The sequence below is a fragment of the Barbatula barbatula genome (assembly GCF_947034865.1).
Source record: "Barbatula barbatula genome assembly, chromosome: 7".
Taxonomy (NCBI): domain Eukaryota; kingdom Metazoa; phylum Chordata; class Actinopteri; order Cypriniformes; family Nemacheilidae; genus Barbatula; species Barbatula barbatula.
In genome coordinates this window covers 19,245,136-19,260,323 of record NC_136770.1, presented here as the reverse complement: position 1 = coordinate 19,260,323, position 15,188 = coordinate 19,245,136, and the positions used below count along the sequence as shown (strand labels likewise).

General features: G+C 37.7%; 2 protein-coding genes across 4 annotated transcripts; one reads left to right on the top strand and one right to left on the bottom strand.

Moving 5' to 3' along the window:
• The first annotated feature begins 46 nt into the window (after window positions 1–46).
• On the top strand, window positions 47–2,531 carry hdhd3 (haloacid dehalogenase-like hydrolase domain containing 3). The gene is made up of 2 exons (XM_079461192.1): window positions 47–500; window positions 820–2,531. Exons 1-2 carry the CDS (start codon window positions 171–173, stop codon window positions 1,213–1,215), a joined length of 726 nt encoding a protein of 241 aa, XP_079317318.1. The 5' UTR covers window positions 47–170; the 3' UTR covers window positions 1,216–2,531.
• An 887-nt stretch (window positions 2,532–3,418) lies between these two features.
• Window positions 3,419–15,006, bottom strand: tgfa (transforming growth factor, alpha). 3 transcript variants are annotated; one of them, XM_079461195.1, is made up of 7 exons: window positions 14,735–15,006; window positions 14,499–14,643; window positions 12,096–12,236; window positions 11,146–11,260; window positions 7,112–7,261; window positions 6,832–6,941; window positions 3,419–5,895 (listed from the first exon to the last, which is right to left on the bottom strand). In XM_079461195.1, exons 2-7 carry the CDS (start codon window positions 14,536–14,538, stop codon window positions 5,888–5,890), a joined length of 564 nt encoding a protein of 187 aa, XP_079317321.1. In that variant the 5' UTR covers window positions 14,539–14,643; window positions 14,735–15,006; the 3' UTR covers window positions 3,419–5,887. The 3 variants fall into 3 exon arrangements, with proteins under 3 accessions (XP_079317321.1, XP_079317320.1, XP_079317319.1); XM_079461193.1 differs by adding an exon at window positions 6,006–6,026 and having other exon boundaries at window positions 3,420–5,895; window positions 14,499–14,997; XM_079461194.1 differs by having other exon boundaries at window positions 14,499–15,006.
• Between the last annotated feature and the right edge of the window lie 182 nt (window positions 15,007–15,188).

Here is a 15,188-nt window from a genome sequence, read left to right as displayed (position 1 = left end):
CTGCAGTTTCACCCCAGCTACCAGGGTATAACTTTCTATCCAATTTACAATTTGTAGGCTATCCAGACTTAGTACTGTGTGCGTTTTGATGCGCAAGTAGCAGAGCATATGGTGAGTTTGTGTCAACGTCGCATATTCAATACACCAATTTATTGCTCTGCTACAAAGATATGCGGGCACCAGTGCGTTGGGTATTATGGGATGTGAAGGACACGCTGTTAAAGGTCAGTCGATCTGTTGGGGAGCAGTATTGTGCCGAGGCGGAAAGGGTCGGGCTGAAACTGCCAGCGGCAGAGGTAGAAACCGCCTTCAGACAGGCTTACAGACTGCGATCGCAACTCTTTCCTAACTACGGCAGAGCTCAGGGAATGGGCAGTCAGAGGTGGTGGACTGGACTAGTGAAGGACACTTTTGTGCAGTGTGGCGTCAATGACTCTGCTGTGTTGGATAGACTGGGCAGCAACCTCTATCACAACTTCTGCGGAGCAGAAAACTGGGAGGTATAAAACTATTTTAGTGTACAAATATTAATTTTCGTTTCTAACTAACACTGTGTCTTATGATTTTCAATAGCAAATGAGCTTTTTGTATTATGTCATTTCTAAACTTACCTGTGGAGGGCGCGCCCAGCTTAGAAGTGAACGGTGACATACAGGACAGATAGTTGACGTAATGCCATTGAGTATCTATAAAATAAGTTTTATTTATTTATTTGGTTTTACAGAATAAAGTAATTGGGTGAATTTTTATTTTAAGGAACTATCCTTTCTGAAGTACTTTTATCTGTTCTTACCGCCCAATCTCAATTTACAACATCAGGTATTTTCGGATTCTAATGGCACCATGAAGATCTGCGGCGCTTTGGGATTAAAACAAGGAGTCGTCTCTAACTTTGACAAGCGTTTGGAAGGCATCCTGAGGGAATGTGGTCTCCTCTCCTACTTCTCATTTATTCTGACATCAGAGGAAGCTGGGGTGGCTAAACCTGACCCTGAAATTTTCAGCCAGGCCCTGGTGCTGTGTGGCGTGCCAGCCTCCAGTGTAGCTCATGTGGGGGACCATTATGTCAATGACTACCTGACCTCACGCTCTCTGGGTATTCAAGGTTTTCTGCTCGACAGACAAAATAGTCTTGGACACCTTGATATTCCCCCAGAACACAGACTACAGAGCCTAGAAGAATTACCAGCTCGACTACAACAAGAAATCGGCTGAGAATTCTTTTTTTTATGGTCAGATAAGTGAATTGTCACATACATAACAGTCCATATTGTTCATAAATGGGCTCAAGAAAATAAAACAAATATAGTAACTGTTCTATAAACTGTGTAAAGACTCTTGTCATCAGGGGTTGGGTTAAATATAAACAGATTTTTCAATATATTAGTAAAAAAACATTCTCTATTGAACGAAATATCACATCCATAACAGTGGAATTGCCCGTTCCTGATATTAAATCTACACAACAACTTTGTTATTATGTAGGGGAAGACAGTAGTTCACCTTTGAGAATTTGCCAGATCTGCATAAAATCAGTGCTGTGACCCCAGCCCAAAACGTGTCACTTCAATACATTGAATTAACATGCATTAAAGCACAATTTCTAGTAAATTATAAACAAACTTGTTTTCATTTAGCTTTAATGTTTAAATAAATAATTTGACCTTAAGATGGCAGAAAAACAAACATTTAACCTGCTGAATTTAAAACAATCTGCAGCCACATTGTGCTTAGTTTCATGGGAAGCTGCAGACCTGGCAACCCTGATGGTGGGTCTTATTATCTATGATGAATTTATTAATTTAATTAAATAAAGCAATTAAGATGTTTAGATTTGTGAATAGATAAATACAAAAAACATAAATTGGGAATTATTTTATTGTACACATTGTTATCTCGCTATTATAGGACATGGCACATACTTATCTTTTCTGTGTCTTCTTTAGCTGTGTTAAGTAGATTTCAGTGGACCAAACATTATTGTTGTGACTGAAAATTCTACCAGAATTGGTAACGTCAATTACTGTGGCTCAGTGGATACATGGCACTAGCACAAGTCATGGGTTCAATCCCAGGGGATTGCAAACAATCAGAAATAAATCTATGGTACAATGCAATGTAAATAGTTTTGGATAAAAGTGTCTGCCAAATGTGTGGATGTAGAATGCTTTTGATAGTTCTTATTTTTTACTTATAGTTGGGCCAGATTAATCAGAATCATACTGTAATATTACAGTACAAAAAACAAAAACATATCCCAGCATTATATCAGGAGGGTGCTGATATGTGTTTCAATACAGATGGAAGAGGCTGTTGGGCACAATCTCTTAAAGCTAATACCCAAATACTCTTATTCCTTTCCATCTGCTCTGATACAAATATCAGCTATGCCTGGACAAGAAGAACAAAAATGGGATGAAAAAAATTGGAACGGAAACTAAAAAATCTTGAATCCCTGGACTCTTCATTTAATAGGGAATTAGCATTTACATCATAAAAGATTTGACAATAAAGGCAGACACATTTCATAGACTAAATGTGCTCATCCTTTACAAATTTACTATTCGCTGGGGGCTTTCCCAGGAGATGTTCAACAAAACTGGAGTGTATCCTTGCTTTTGTGCTTCTATTTCAATTTTATACGCGTATTGTGTTTCTTTTGGGAGTTCCCTCAGCAGCACGCTTAAAACAAAGCTGGCTTTAGAGGCTCAGCCCGCCGGCTATGAAGGTTTGTTCTGCAATCCAATTGAAACCTTTAATGGGATTGGCAAACCCAACCACAGAGGATCATGGCAGGGAAAAGAAAGGGAGAGGAAATTGAAGTTAAGAGGAGGGAAGAGAAATAAAGATCAAAATAATGAAAATGGGGCACACAGGCATGTGAGAAAGGTTCTTAGCAAAGATTCTGAAGCAGAAAACTTGAAACACAAACTACTTATTCAAAAATAAATAAATAACCACCATGAATTGAATGATGGGGAAAGGGCAAAGTTTGATGACGACAAATAGCCTAAGTATACAAAATACTCACGCAATGTCCACCACGCATGCACTTTACATCATGTGCTCATTCATGCACAAGCTAAATTCCTTTCTGCCCCGATGTCTAGTGGCCTTCCGCTCATCTCACAAAAGATTTTGGCAAACAAACAAATAAATAAATAGCAGAGTAAAAGAAGCAAAGCATTTCCTCTAGCAAAAAGAGCACTATGGCAGCAGTGCCCAAGGTTGAATATGGACATCCTCGGAAGATGGAGGATACACATGGATGGAGAGGATAACCTGGCATTAGAAATGCCAGGGTCATGGGTTTGATTCAAAGGGAGCACATACAAAAATCTCCTTAAAAGTATCTGCTGAATGCACAAATGTAAAATAATCATAATGAGCTGGAAAAAAAATCATGACAACTCCAAAATCTGCAGCATCTTTGTGTTATTTGGATCTTCAAGATTGAACGCCATACTGAAATCACCCACCCTTCACAATTGCAATACCTTTGCATGCTTGAGAAAAACTTGTTCTCCATATACAATCAAAACAACATTCCCATACTATTTACAAAGCTTTGATAAGTTAAACAACAGCATTTAAACAAAGATTTGCTGACAATGAATTCTATATACTGTATAGATGTTATTCAATTTAGTCAGTCAATAAACAGTAAACCAGGGCAAGTGTAAATGGGATTCAGTTGAAACAAAGAGATGAAACACTGAACATCATCTGTCTGGATGACTAAAATTCCATATCTGGAAATTATGCAATGACTACATGTTAGAACAAAACAAAAAGTTTTTTATACAGACCAACCAAAATAAAGTTAGTGATTTGATTATAATAAATTACATTTTATCTTCAGTACATTAACAATTATTTATGCACCTATTATTCACTTCTTCAAAGCCACTTTTCTCTCTCCTTTTCATTTCTTATCATTAAATCAATTCAGTTTAGTTTCGTTTATATAAATCAAATGGTTAACTAATATTAAGTGGCATTTTTTGATCAGCCAAATTATAAATATATAAACATGGAAACATAAATTTCAACCAAAGCTTAGGCGGAACTCAAGAATCATATTGTCATCTTTGTATATTCTTACAAACACTTGCTTATAGAATCTAAACATGACATGAACATGGCCAACTCTAAACAGGCCAAAATATTACTCACGTTTTCACTGTTGGACATTCAATCGCCTGAAAGCTGGTTGATTGAATAGCGAACACAGTGGAAAATCTTCTATTCGGACTCTGTAGTTGTCCAAATAGAAAATAGCATAGTTGTATAAATAGTAAAGCTTTACAAACATTTCTGCACCTACACTGGGAAATACCTTCCAGAGGGATCAAACATGAGATTATTGACAAAAGCTTGTGGACAGAAGAAGGACAAAATTAACAAATGATTTAAAACAGTTGTGTGTTGAAGCATCTTGCATAATAATGTACGTTGATAAGGGTAAAGTATCAATCTGTTTACTACCATTAATAATTGCCTGTTTAGTTACGATGACATATGAGGCTCTGTATGTGCATGTGTGCCACAACAGCTGTGAAAAAATAAACATGCATGGTGTCATTTTGATGATAGTGATCATTGCAATGACAACCATCGGGGTGGTTAAGCGTTCCAAAATAGTGCACATCCAAGATAAGTTTAAGTGTGCATTCAAAAACTGTCCACAGTGGGAAAATGTGAATTTATGTGATCATACATGCACCCAATCTCCCCAAAGTGAATATCCAGATTATATAGCACATACAGAGTCTCTGTTCACAAACCTTACAATGTTAACACACACCTTAAAACAACGCACTCCATATTATGCAAACAAAAATATATTGTGTAAGATTTGTGAATATATGCATAACTTTTCAAGTTATATGTCGTAAATGTGTTTTTTTAATAATCGGATGCATTTCAATAGCTTTGATAAAAGCATAAAAACTGAATTTCTTTAGGGTAAAAATGTTAATATTATTTGTCCTCCAACGCTAGCTTTTGTCTCTCACGTTTTGCTGTTAATCTCTGATTCTTTATCATTTTGATAAAGAGATCAAGTTAAAAGAAATTGGCAAAGGCTACAGTGGGTTTAATACATGCTGCCTTGATTGGCCAAAATACTCAAATGAAATAAAACACATTTTCCAAAACAATAACGTTAACAAAAAGGTCTTGGAATTATCTCCCAGTCTTTAACATGTGATAAAATGTGATATTAAAACGGTTTCTTAAACTTCTCTTCAGTGTGTTTTACATCCCATTACACCATGTTACAAAATAGTGTTTTTATATATTGTACAAATATGGTATTTTAAAAGACAAAAATGGGAGAATTTTAAGGGATCTTAAACATCTACAAGGATTAAGCTTTATGTCAAACTCTATTAGTAATGATAATTTCTCTAAAACAAATTTTTCCAAACCAGCTGTTCTGTGGATATTTTTAAATGGCCCTGTCTCTACCTCACAATTTCCTTGAATCTTCACTCTGTGGTCAGTGTCTACCTCTTCCGTTAGGAGTAAAAACACACAAACATGTAGTTGAGTTCCAAGTTCAGTCTTTCTGAGTTCTTCTGCCAGTGTTCTCAGATGTTGAGTTCCATCTTTGTTTAGATTTTGCAGGTGTGGTTCCAAAACCCCTTTTTGGAAAGACTCAGTCTCACTGAATGCAAGAGCTCCACTTTTGGTTTGCATTTTTGGTTTGCATTTGGATTGCCCACATCGAGATGCTCTCAATATTTGTTGCGCTTACCAGCTTAGAGAGTCTGTAGCTTGAATAAAGCAGCCACGGTTTAGTCCAAGTTTAAGGTGGAAGATATTGAGGAAAGATTTCTCAGGAAACACTTTGATCAAACGTGTGGGCTCCAGAAAAAGCATGTCAAACCACTGCATGGGAAGGAAAAAAATGATCAAACCCAATAGATGCATGTATCAAGTCACATTACTACCTCATAAAAATGCAGCACTAAAACCTATACTAAAACACTAAATGGTACCTTGTGCATACGGAACACATTCTGATGAGAAGGTGGAAGTAGATGAGAAAATTTACAAAAAACACAAATACGTGAAAGAATGATTCAGACAAACACAAAACCTTCTAAATCGATGTTATGCAAATGTATTTAAATGTTACTGTGGAGACACTGTACCAGTTAACAATAGGAAATGCCAGACAATCCTGACCAAATATTTAACTAACATTCTCTTGACAAATCGAATTAAAGGTCCGTCAACAAGAAGACCAGACTAGTACTGATAAATGGGCTTTGTCTGAACAAAATACTAACAATTCCACTTCTAATTAAATAATTACGTCTGGGAATATTCAGCTCCTCCAATGATGATATAATGTACCCAAGAGACACTCACAATATAATATGGAAATATACAGTTAAAATATATTTTTTATTTAACTTTTTCTATTTTTACATAATTCTGTTTGTGATATTGCATTTAATATCATTCCAAAACGTGGAAAATAATAATAGTGAGTATGTATTCCCAAAGCTCTGAATGTTTGTGTACATCGAGATGCTTTTGCATATACATTTTCCTGCAGCAGATTACATTTTGTTTGATTAATTAAGAGTTAATAAAAGTTGTTTGTTATACAAGAAAGTCTTTGCACTTCTATTAACAATAGAACGCTTACCTCTCATACCCTTGAGCAAAGACAAATCGTAGGCCATTAAAGGGCCTCACACGTATGCTGATCTCACTATGAATATCCCTCCTACTGGTTATCATGATTAGTCACTGCATGACACTTAACACATTAAACCAACAGCTCAGCAAAACAAAGGAAACACAGAATAATACCTGTTTCTGAGTGACAGCAGGAGGTCCCACTCGACAGAATGCTTCTAGGCTTCTCCGACCAACACATGATGGTGTTACCTCGCCGGCAACCTCCGCGTCTCCACCAACAACTATATATACAGAGAATAATGTGTAAAGTTCACAAACGACCGCCTTCATAGGAGGTGTTTAGTGATACAACAAACCAGGGGAATAAACCAGTTTTAACAGTATAAGTATACCGATTCTATTTAAATGTGTAATCATTTTAGGTGATCAAATGAAAACAACAGGGTCTCACTTTAGTAAAGTGCAGAGTAGCATGAGCAGTACACTGCCCACCACGCACATCACCAGCATGGTGGCCACGGTCTGCTGTCTGTGGTTGGACGCCACCACTGCCAAGAGGTCTGCATGTTCACAGCGCATACCCACGAAGCCAGGGTGACACCTAAACACGCACAGTTGTGCCATTTATTCAAAGGTCAGTATTAAAATACACAGCAAAATATTTTAGCAGATAAAAATGGGTTTTATAAATTCAAATGTGTAATCCAAATGTGTTCAAATATTGGTATTATACATTCAATAAATGACTACAGACGGTTTCAGCAGCAACAACAACAAAAGAAGTTATGTGGCCCAGACTTAAAGGGTAACTCCACCCAAAAATGAAAATTCTGTCATGAATTACTCACCCTCTAGTTGTTCCAGACATGTCTTTGTTCGGTTGAACACAAAGAGAGATATTTTGGAATAATGATAACAACCAACAGTTCTGACGCACCATAGAAAGAATTTTTTTTTGTAATTTTTTGGTTCTGTTACACACAAAAGAAGAAATTTTGAGGAATGTAGGAAAACAAACAGTTCTGGGGCACTTTGACTACCATTTAAATGTTCCTACTATAGCAGCCAATGGTGCTTCAGAACTGTTGGTTGCAACATTATTACTAAATATCTCTCTTTGTGTTCAACCGAACAAAGAAATGTATACAACCATTCATTTGAATACCACGCTGTTAATATCACTTCTCCCACTCAGCTCAGTATTGTCGTAGTTTACCGCCCCCCAGGTCCTCTTCACACCTCATTGAAGAGTTAGATGTGCTGATCTCATCATTCCCGGAGGATGGCGGCCCTCTTGGAGACTTTGGGGACTTCAACATCCACCTGGACAAACCCTATGCGTCTGACTTCCACTCCCTCACCACCATGTTTGACCTCACGCGCCTTGCCACAGCCGGTACACACAGATCAGGAAACCAGCTTGACCTCATGTACACCCCTAACTGCAGCGCAGACATCATTTAAGTCACACCTCTTCACATATCTGACCACTTCTTCATCACTTTCAACATGATACTCTCTACATGCACTACACCAACACCTGTTTATTTTAGATGGAACCTTCACTCTCTCTCCCCTAGCACCCTCTCTGCTAAAGGGAGATCCTCTCTTCCCTCCAACTTTGCATCTCTAGATGCTGATACTGCTACCGACACCTTATGCTCTATACTTACATCCTGTCTAGATAACATTTGTCCTCTGTCTCCTGCCCTTGGCTGTCTGACATCCTCCGTGAACAACGGAGTACACTCAGGGTTGCTGAAAGGAAATGGCAGAAGACCAAGAATCCTGCTGACCTAAGGGACTACCAGTCACAACTCTCTGCTAGTTTTACCACAGCTAAAACATATTTCTATACTACCAAGATGAGCAATGCACCTAACACTCGGCAGCTTTTCAAGAGCTCTAACTCTCTTCTTTGGCCCCCTCGTCCCACGCCCACTTCATCTTTGACTGCGGAGGACTTTGTTGTATTTTTCACTGAGAAAACATCATCCATCAGCAAACAATTCTCTTTCTCAGAACCGCAGTGCACACTACCTTCACTTCAAACATTGAACTGTCCTCTTTCTTTATCTCCAGCTGAACCAGGCCAAGACAGAACAACTTGTGTTTCCGGCACACCCCACGGTGCAACACGATCTCACCATCCAACTTTGCAATACCACAATCACTCCTTCCAGAACAGCCAGGAACCTCGGAGTCATATTTGATGAACAGCTGTCCTTCAATGATCAAAGCAAAGATAATGCTGTCATGCCGATATGCCTTATTCAACATTAGAAAGGTTAGACCCTATCTCACTGAGCATACAGCACAATTTCTTGTCCAGGCCCTGGTAATCTCAAGGTTGGACTACTGCAATCCTCTCCTTGCTGGTCTTTCTGCAAAGGCTATCAAACCACTCCAGCTGGTTCAAAATGCAGCAGCACACCAACAGCCCAAACGGGCTCATGTGACACCCCTTTTCTTCTCTCTCCACTGGCTACCAGTTGAAGCCTGTATCAGATTCAAGTCACTGATGCTTGCCTACAGGACTATCAATGGATCTGCACTGGCTTACTTTCATGCCTTCCTACACTACTACACCCCATTAAGAACCCTGCATTCAGCAAACGAGCAGCGTGTTGTACTGCCTTCTCATGAGGGCAGTAAATCGCTTTTCCGCTCATTCTCCTTCACAACTCCTTTGGTCCTGTAGGACATATCGCTTATTGTTCCCTGAACTCTTTGTAAGTTGCTTTGGTTAAAAGCGTCTGCTAAATGACTAAATGTATACATGTCTGGAACAACTAGAGGGTGAGTAATTTATGACAGAAGTTTAGTTTTCGGGTGGAGTTACCCTTTAACAAAGAATCAATATCTGTTTAGTTCATGGGTCTCAAACTCAGTTCCTGGAGGGCCACAGCTCTGCACAGTTTAGCTCCAACCAGCTCTAAACCACACCTGCTTGGAAGTTTCTTGTAATCCTGAAGATGTTGATTAGCTGAATCAGGTGTGTTTGATTAGGGTTGGAGCTAAACTGTGCAGAGGTGTGGCCCTCCAGGAACTGAGTTTGAGACCCATGGTTTAGTTATTTTATTTGAATTCAATACAATTCCTATACAAAATTATATTATTATAGATTAAACATAAAATTAAATGTTATTACTAGGCACTAGCCAGACCGGAAGTTTACTTCAAGCCAGGCGCATGTGTCCAATGAAACCGTATATAGACATTTTACGGTGAGCTACTACAAATGAATGTGAACACGGAGAACAATGAATCTTAAAGAAGCATTTATACCAACCCAGACACATACTCAGACAGAATTTATTAATCGTGTCAAATTTATCCATGGAAATGCAATTTAGAAAATAACAAAACATGATTGTCTTTACAAGCACAGCTTGATGGAAAAGCTACAAGCAGGAATTTTTTCAAGTAACAGTCTGTTTAGCCGAGTTCATAACATTAGACTGGAGCATTTTTATGAATGACATCTCAAATTAATTGTTTTGTGCAATTTAGCATAAAAAGGTTATTTTACATTTAACACACTTTATCACGCTACAAAAAATGTTTCACTAGTCTACATGAAAAGTTTGACCTTACCCTTTTATGTATTGACCTGTAAAGGCAGAGGACAGTTTATGACTTTCTGCCATTGTGTTGCACTTAGTTGTTGCAGAACAAAGCCACTTGGCAGCAAACTGATGCCAGAAAAAGATTACACTGCTCCAACACAAATCTCACTCTCAAATAACAGAACAAGAGGACATTTTAAAGGATCAGATCAGGGGAAAATATAAACCAAAGTAAAATGTTTTGATTGAAGTTTAAAATATTATAAACAGACTGAATAATAATTGTGTTCTAAAAATCCAATCTAAAACATTTTGTTTTCAAATCAACAAATTGCAATTATATCACGCATTACACAATATGTAAATTAATTGTGGTAAAAATATATATCCTTGGTGTAAATCTTTAATCTAATACAGCAAATGAATGCTTTCCATTAACTCACTTCCGTATTCTGAATTCTTTATTCTACATTCTGTATTGTGCATAGCTGGTGTCCTTCGGAAACCTCTTATCTCCATATTTCGTGATTTTTTTTTACCATAAATGTCACTGGGTTTTGTAAATATCCAACCAATAAAAAGTATTAAAAAGTGCTTGTCAACACAGTATTTAATCATTTGTGACCCTGGGTCTTAAGTATCACGGGAACATTTTTAATAAAAGCCAAGATACATTCTATGAGTCAAAATTATAGATTTTTCTTTTATGCCAAAAACCCATTCATCAATAACATAATTATTCAGCTTTCAGATGATGTAAACATAAAAATTTGAAGAAATGTACCCATAATACTGGTTTTGTTGATCCTCTGGTCAATGTTTTTTTCCATTTTCTGAAAACAGCATTTTTGGACATCCGAGGTTTTGAAAAGACAGCGACAATATTCTATATGAAGTCAGGAGTTTTTGAACTCACACACACGCAGGCGTCTCCTCCAGGATGAGAAAGCGGCACGTGCCGTGGAAACAGAAGTGGCTGTGGGAGTCGGGACAGTCATCGAAGTGAGAGTGAACTGCAGCTGCTATAAACTCTTCAGGCAGAAAACAAAGAGAGAAAGAGTTGACTGATGAAATCAATATCATATTCAATGTGCACACAAACCAATATATTAATGTTTGTAAAGACGTTAATGGATTTGCAAAAGACAGCTTCATTACCAGTTATGCCATCCATTCGTACATCAGCCCCTCATGAATTTGTACAATCTACAGGAGCTGATATCAATTTTATTCAATTAACATCAACTACATTTTAGCCCTTTTAAGAGTCCTACAAATGTGTGAAAGATAATGATCCTTCTTTTAGTTTTGTAATTTGTAAGAGAACTTCATGAAAAGTGTATTCTCTCTATTGTCCTCCATCATATATGTGTGAAATTACAGCCCTTTGGGTTCTACTATGGACCGGTTTGTCAGACTTTTTTCTTCTTAAGGAAAACATTAGCTCGAAGGCATTCTTTATACTCTAACCGAAAAAAGTACAAAAGAAGACAGGACATGAAAGAGCAACATGTTGCCAAGTCTTTGCTCTATCAGGACAAACAAGATCTGAGGGAGAAAAATTCTCATTATTGTAAGCTTTGTCTGCAGATGGGTTTACATTTATATTTGTCATAAATTTTAAATCCAATAATTACAGGGACAACCTCTCAAGCCACCCTGGGGAAACGCTTTGATAATACATAGCATGGTACAGCACCACTGTGATCTTCCTAATTCATTACAGGACATCGAACAAAACTGTGAGTTACCCAGATGTTTAACATCAACCACCGATCCCTGATGCTACTTATCTCCAGATGTTCATTTAATGAAAACCTATGTTGTTTTTGTAAGTTTATATTTCAGTAAGCCGACAGATCATACTTCTGACGCGTGTAGTGGTAGATGTAGTCGTTGTGCTGGTGGTGGTCGTTGTGGTCCTGATGGTGGTGGTGGTCGTTGTAGTGGCAATAATCGTGGTTGAGGTAGAATTCTCTTGCACCTGGCCAAACGTGAAAAGAGAGCCTACAAACACAACACACAAATAAACATATGAAACATACTATAACCGTGAAAGATAGCAATACAGATCAAACCCCTGTAGAACTCAAATCATTTGAACCCTTACCCAAATGTGAAAACGATGATCCAACAAAGTGAACAAATGCCAGACTCATAACTATAGTAAAGGCAAAACAGCGGAGGACCTGCATCACACTAGAGAGTTCCAGGTTCGAGGCAAATGAAAAATGGCTACATAAAGCCCACTTGTGTTAGAGATCATGGAACAAGAGTGCGGATTTGTGACCTTCAGGCTATTCTGAGAACTGCTACTGAGAATGACAGGACTAAGATCAATTAAAGTGGATTTGTGATGCGGATCACATCCACATCTCCACACACAATCTGATCTGACAGAAAATCTTTAGGTAAAGACTATAGACTATGAGCACTTTTCAACCATCACGCTGAATTGTTCTTGTTGCTTAATCATTCCACCCCGTGCCAATCCTTGCCAGCCAGGTACGTCAATTTTCCAACGCAGGGCTGAGAATTTAAACACAAACGCATCACGCGCTGCCTTGGTAACACAAGAGACTGAGCTATAACGCCTCTGCACGCATTCATTAGCACGATTCAGCACGGTTAGACAACCATGATGACAATTCTGAGCCGAGAATAGTTTTAATTTCCATATGTAAACGGGGTTGAAAAACAAGCCTATGGTTCACGTGAAGTCAATGGATAACGGAGGCTATACATCAACGTTACTAGCGCTGTCATTATGGATATTTCTCTTAAACAAACGCATCGATTTGCTTAAGAGGAACTTTGTATAGATCAAGAAGACGTTTCGACCAGTACTTTGATCAATGGATGCACTTTTTGGCACTTCAAAAAGTCGATGCCCATTACTCCCACTCTGTCGCTTAGAAGTAAAATGATATGTGGTATTATAACTCCGACTGCAATGTTCTTCAAGAAGAAAGTCATATTCAGTCAAGATGCCTTGAGGGCTAGTAAAACATGGGGAAATTTGTATTCGCCGTGGAAATGTCCCTTTAAAAATCAGCTTCAGTGTAAAACATCCTATAAAACAATTTAAATGTCAAAAACGAAGGGACGGTCTAACAAAAATAAAGTCTAAAGTCCTAATTTTCTTAAGGAATCTTTGTTACGGTGTGTAATTCGGTTACACCAAGTACCCAGCATCCTGCAAAACAACCACAAAACATGACTCACTGAAATGTTTTTATTTTTATCTTTTATCCTATTTCAAACCATTATAACCTGATGATGAAGTGTCTACACATTCAAGGAAATAATGGTGATATTGTGTGGGACCCTGTACAGTTAATTGGTAACCTCTATGAATCCTTTGTGCTACCAGACCATCTTATAAATCATCAGGGATTCCAGTACCGCTGACAGACATAATGACAAACGTTAAAGAAGGGAAATCCCTTCAATGAGATGTTTAACACCATATCTATGAGCAGGACACCTGGATCTACAAGAACAATACCGCTGTTCAGTCCAAACCACAATCACGTTATGAGTTTAGATTACGCAACATTTGGACATGATGCACTGCATATATTTGTTTACTGTTTATCTGTGTGGGGTGACAATGTCATTGCCAACAAGAAAATCACACAGACAAAATAGCAAAAAAGATTATGTTTGGTTTGACTATGTAGCTCTACTCAAAAAAGCAACACACAGTTATAAAATCAACAGACGAAACCCTTTCTCACAGAAATAGCTTGAGGTAAAAACATGCCTTCATTTTTTGAGACAAAGAAATATAGGATGGATGCTAAAGAGTAAATCTATATTTAAACTAAGCTCTGTTTAACCCTGTTAATGACAGGAGAGGGAGACCGCTGAGCCTAAGTAGTTGTTAACCAAAAAGCAATGCAACCTGCTTCTTCAATGTATTTTTTACAAACAAATGCATCTTATATCTATGGGTGTCCTAAGTGGACATCTCATAATGTGATCATGTGGATGACCGAAGTAATGCCAAAATACGATGCTTCAGGAATCTTGAAACTGTAAAAATCACTAGCAGATCACAATGCACTATATATCACAAAACAATACAAAAAGTTCACAGCCCACAATATAATGGTTTCAATTTTAGCTTCGAGAATGATCTAAATGAACTCCTTTCTCTGCCATAACCTTTCTGTTTCGAATATCTGATATCTAACTACTTTTGTGACAGAATAGAACAGCGACAAAATAAAAAATATACTTTTTAAGCACATGTAGGCCACTCACCTGTGAGTATGAATATTGTATCCCAAAAAGCACGATACATCTTTATAAGTCTTTCTGTTTCTTCTCAGGGATTCGTTGCGTCTCTTATTTGAAGTAATTTCTTTTTGTCAACATAAATGGAATCACGCGAATATTCTCAAGTCACCTAAATGAATAAATCCGTTGCATTGGTCAGAAATCTAACTTTTGAATGTTTGCATCTTTCATCGTTGTGTCACGCAGTCTATTCCACTCACAAGACGCCATGCCATGCGTAGATCCAGGTATTTTAAACTTGACGTCAACTTGCCCTACCACAGACGTGATGTAAAGCTAAAAAACGTTTTTGCTGTAATAGTTTTGCTTCTTTGCTCGAGTATAAAGAATAAACATCACTTTTAAAAGCAAGAAACATAGATGAACACAGCAATATCTTACAAACAAATCTAACTCGTATGTGTATGTCTCCACACCTATGTCATTGTGTGTTTGCGCGTGCATGAGGCACGTTGTCAGCCTCCCTCTACTCACGGCTGTTTCTTGATGTCCTGAAATAAATTGAATAAAACATTCTTTAATCAGAGGGATGACTCTGTGGTAACTCAACATTATTTATTTTATTATTCAAGGTATTTTTATAACCCTTAAAGGTGTTGTGGAGTCTTACACTCATCTCCTTGTTTTCAAATTTGCCTTTACTATGATGTGCAT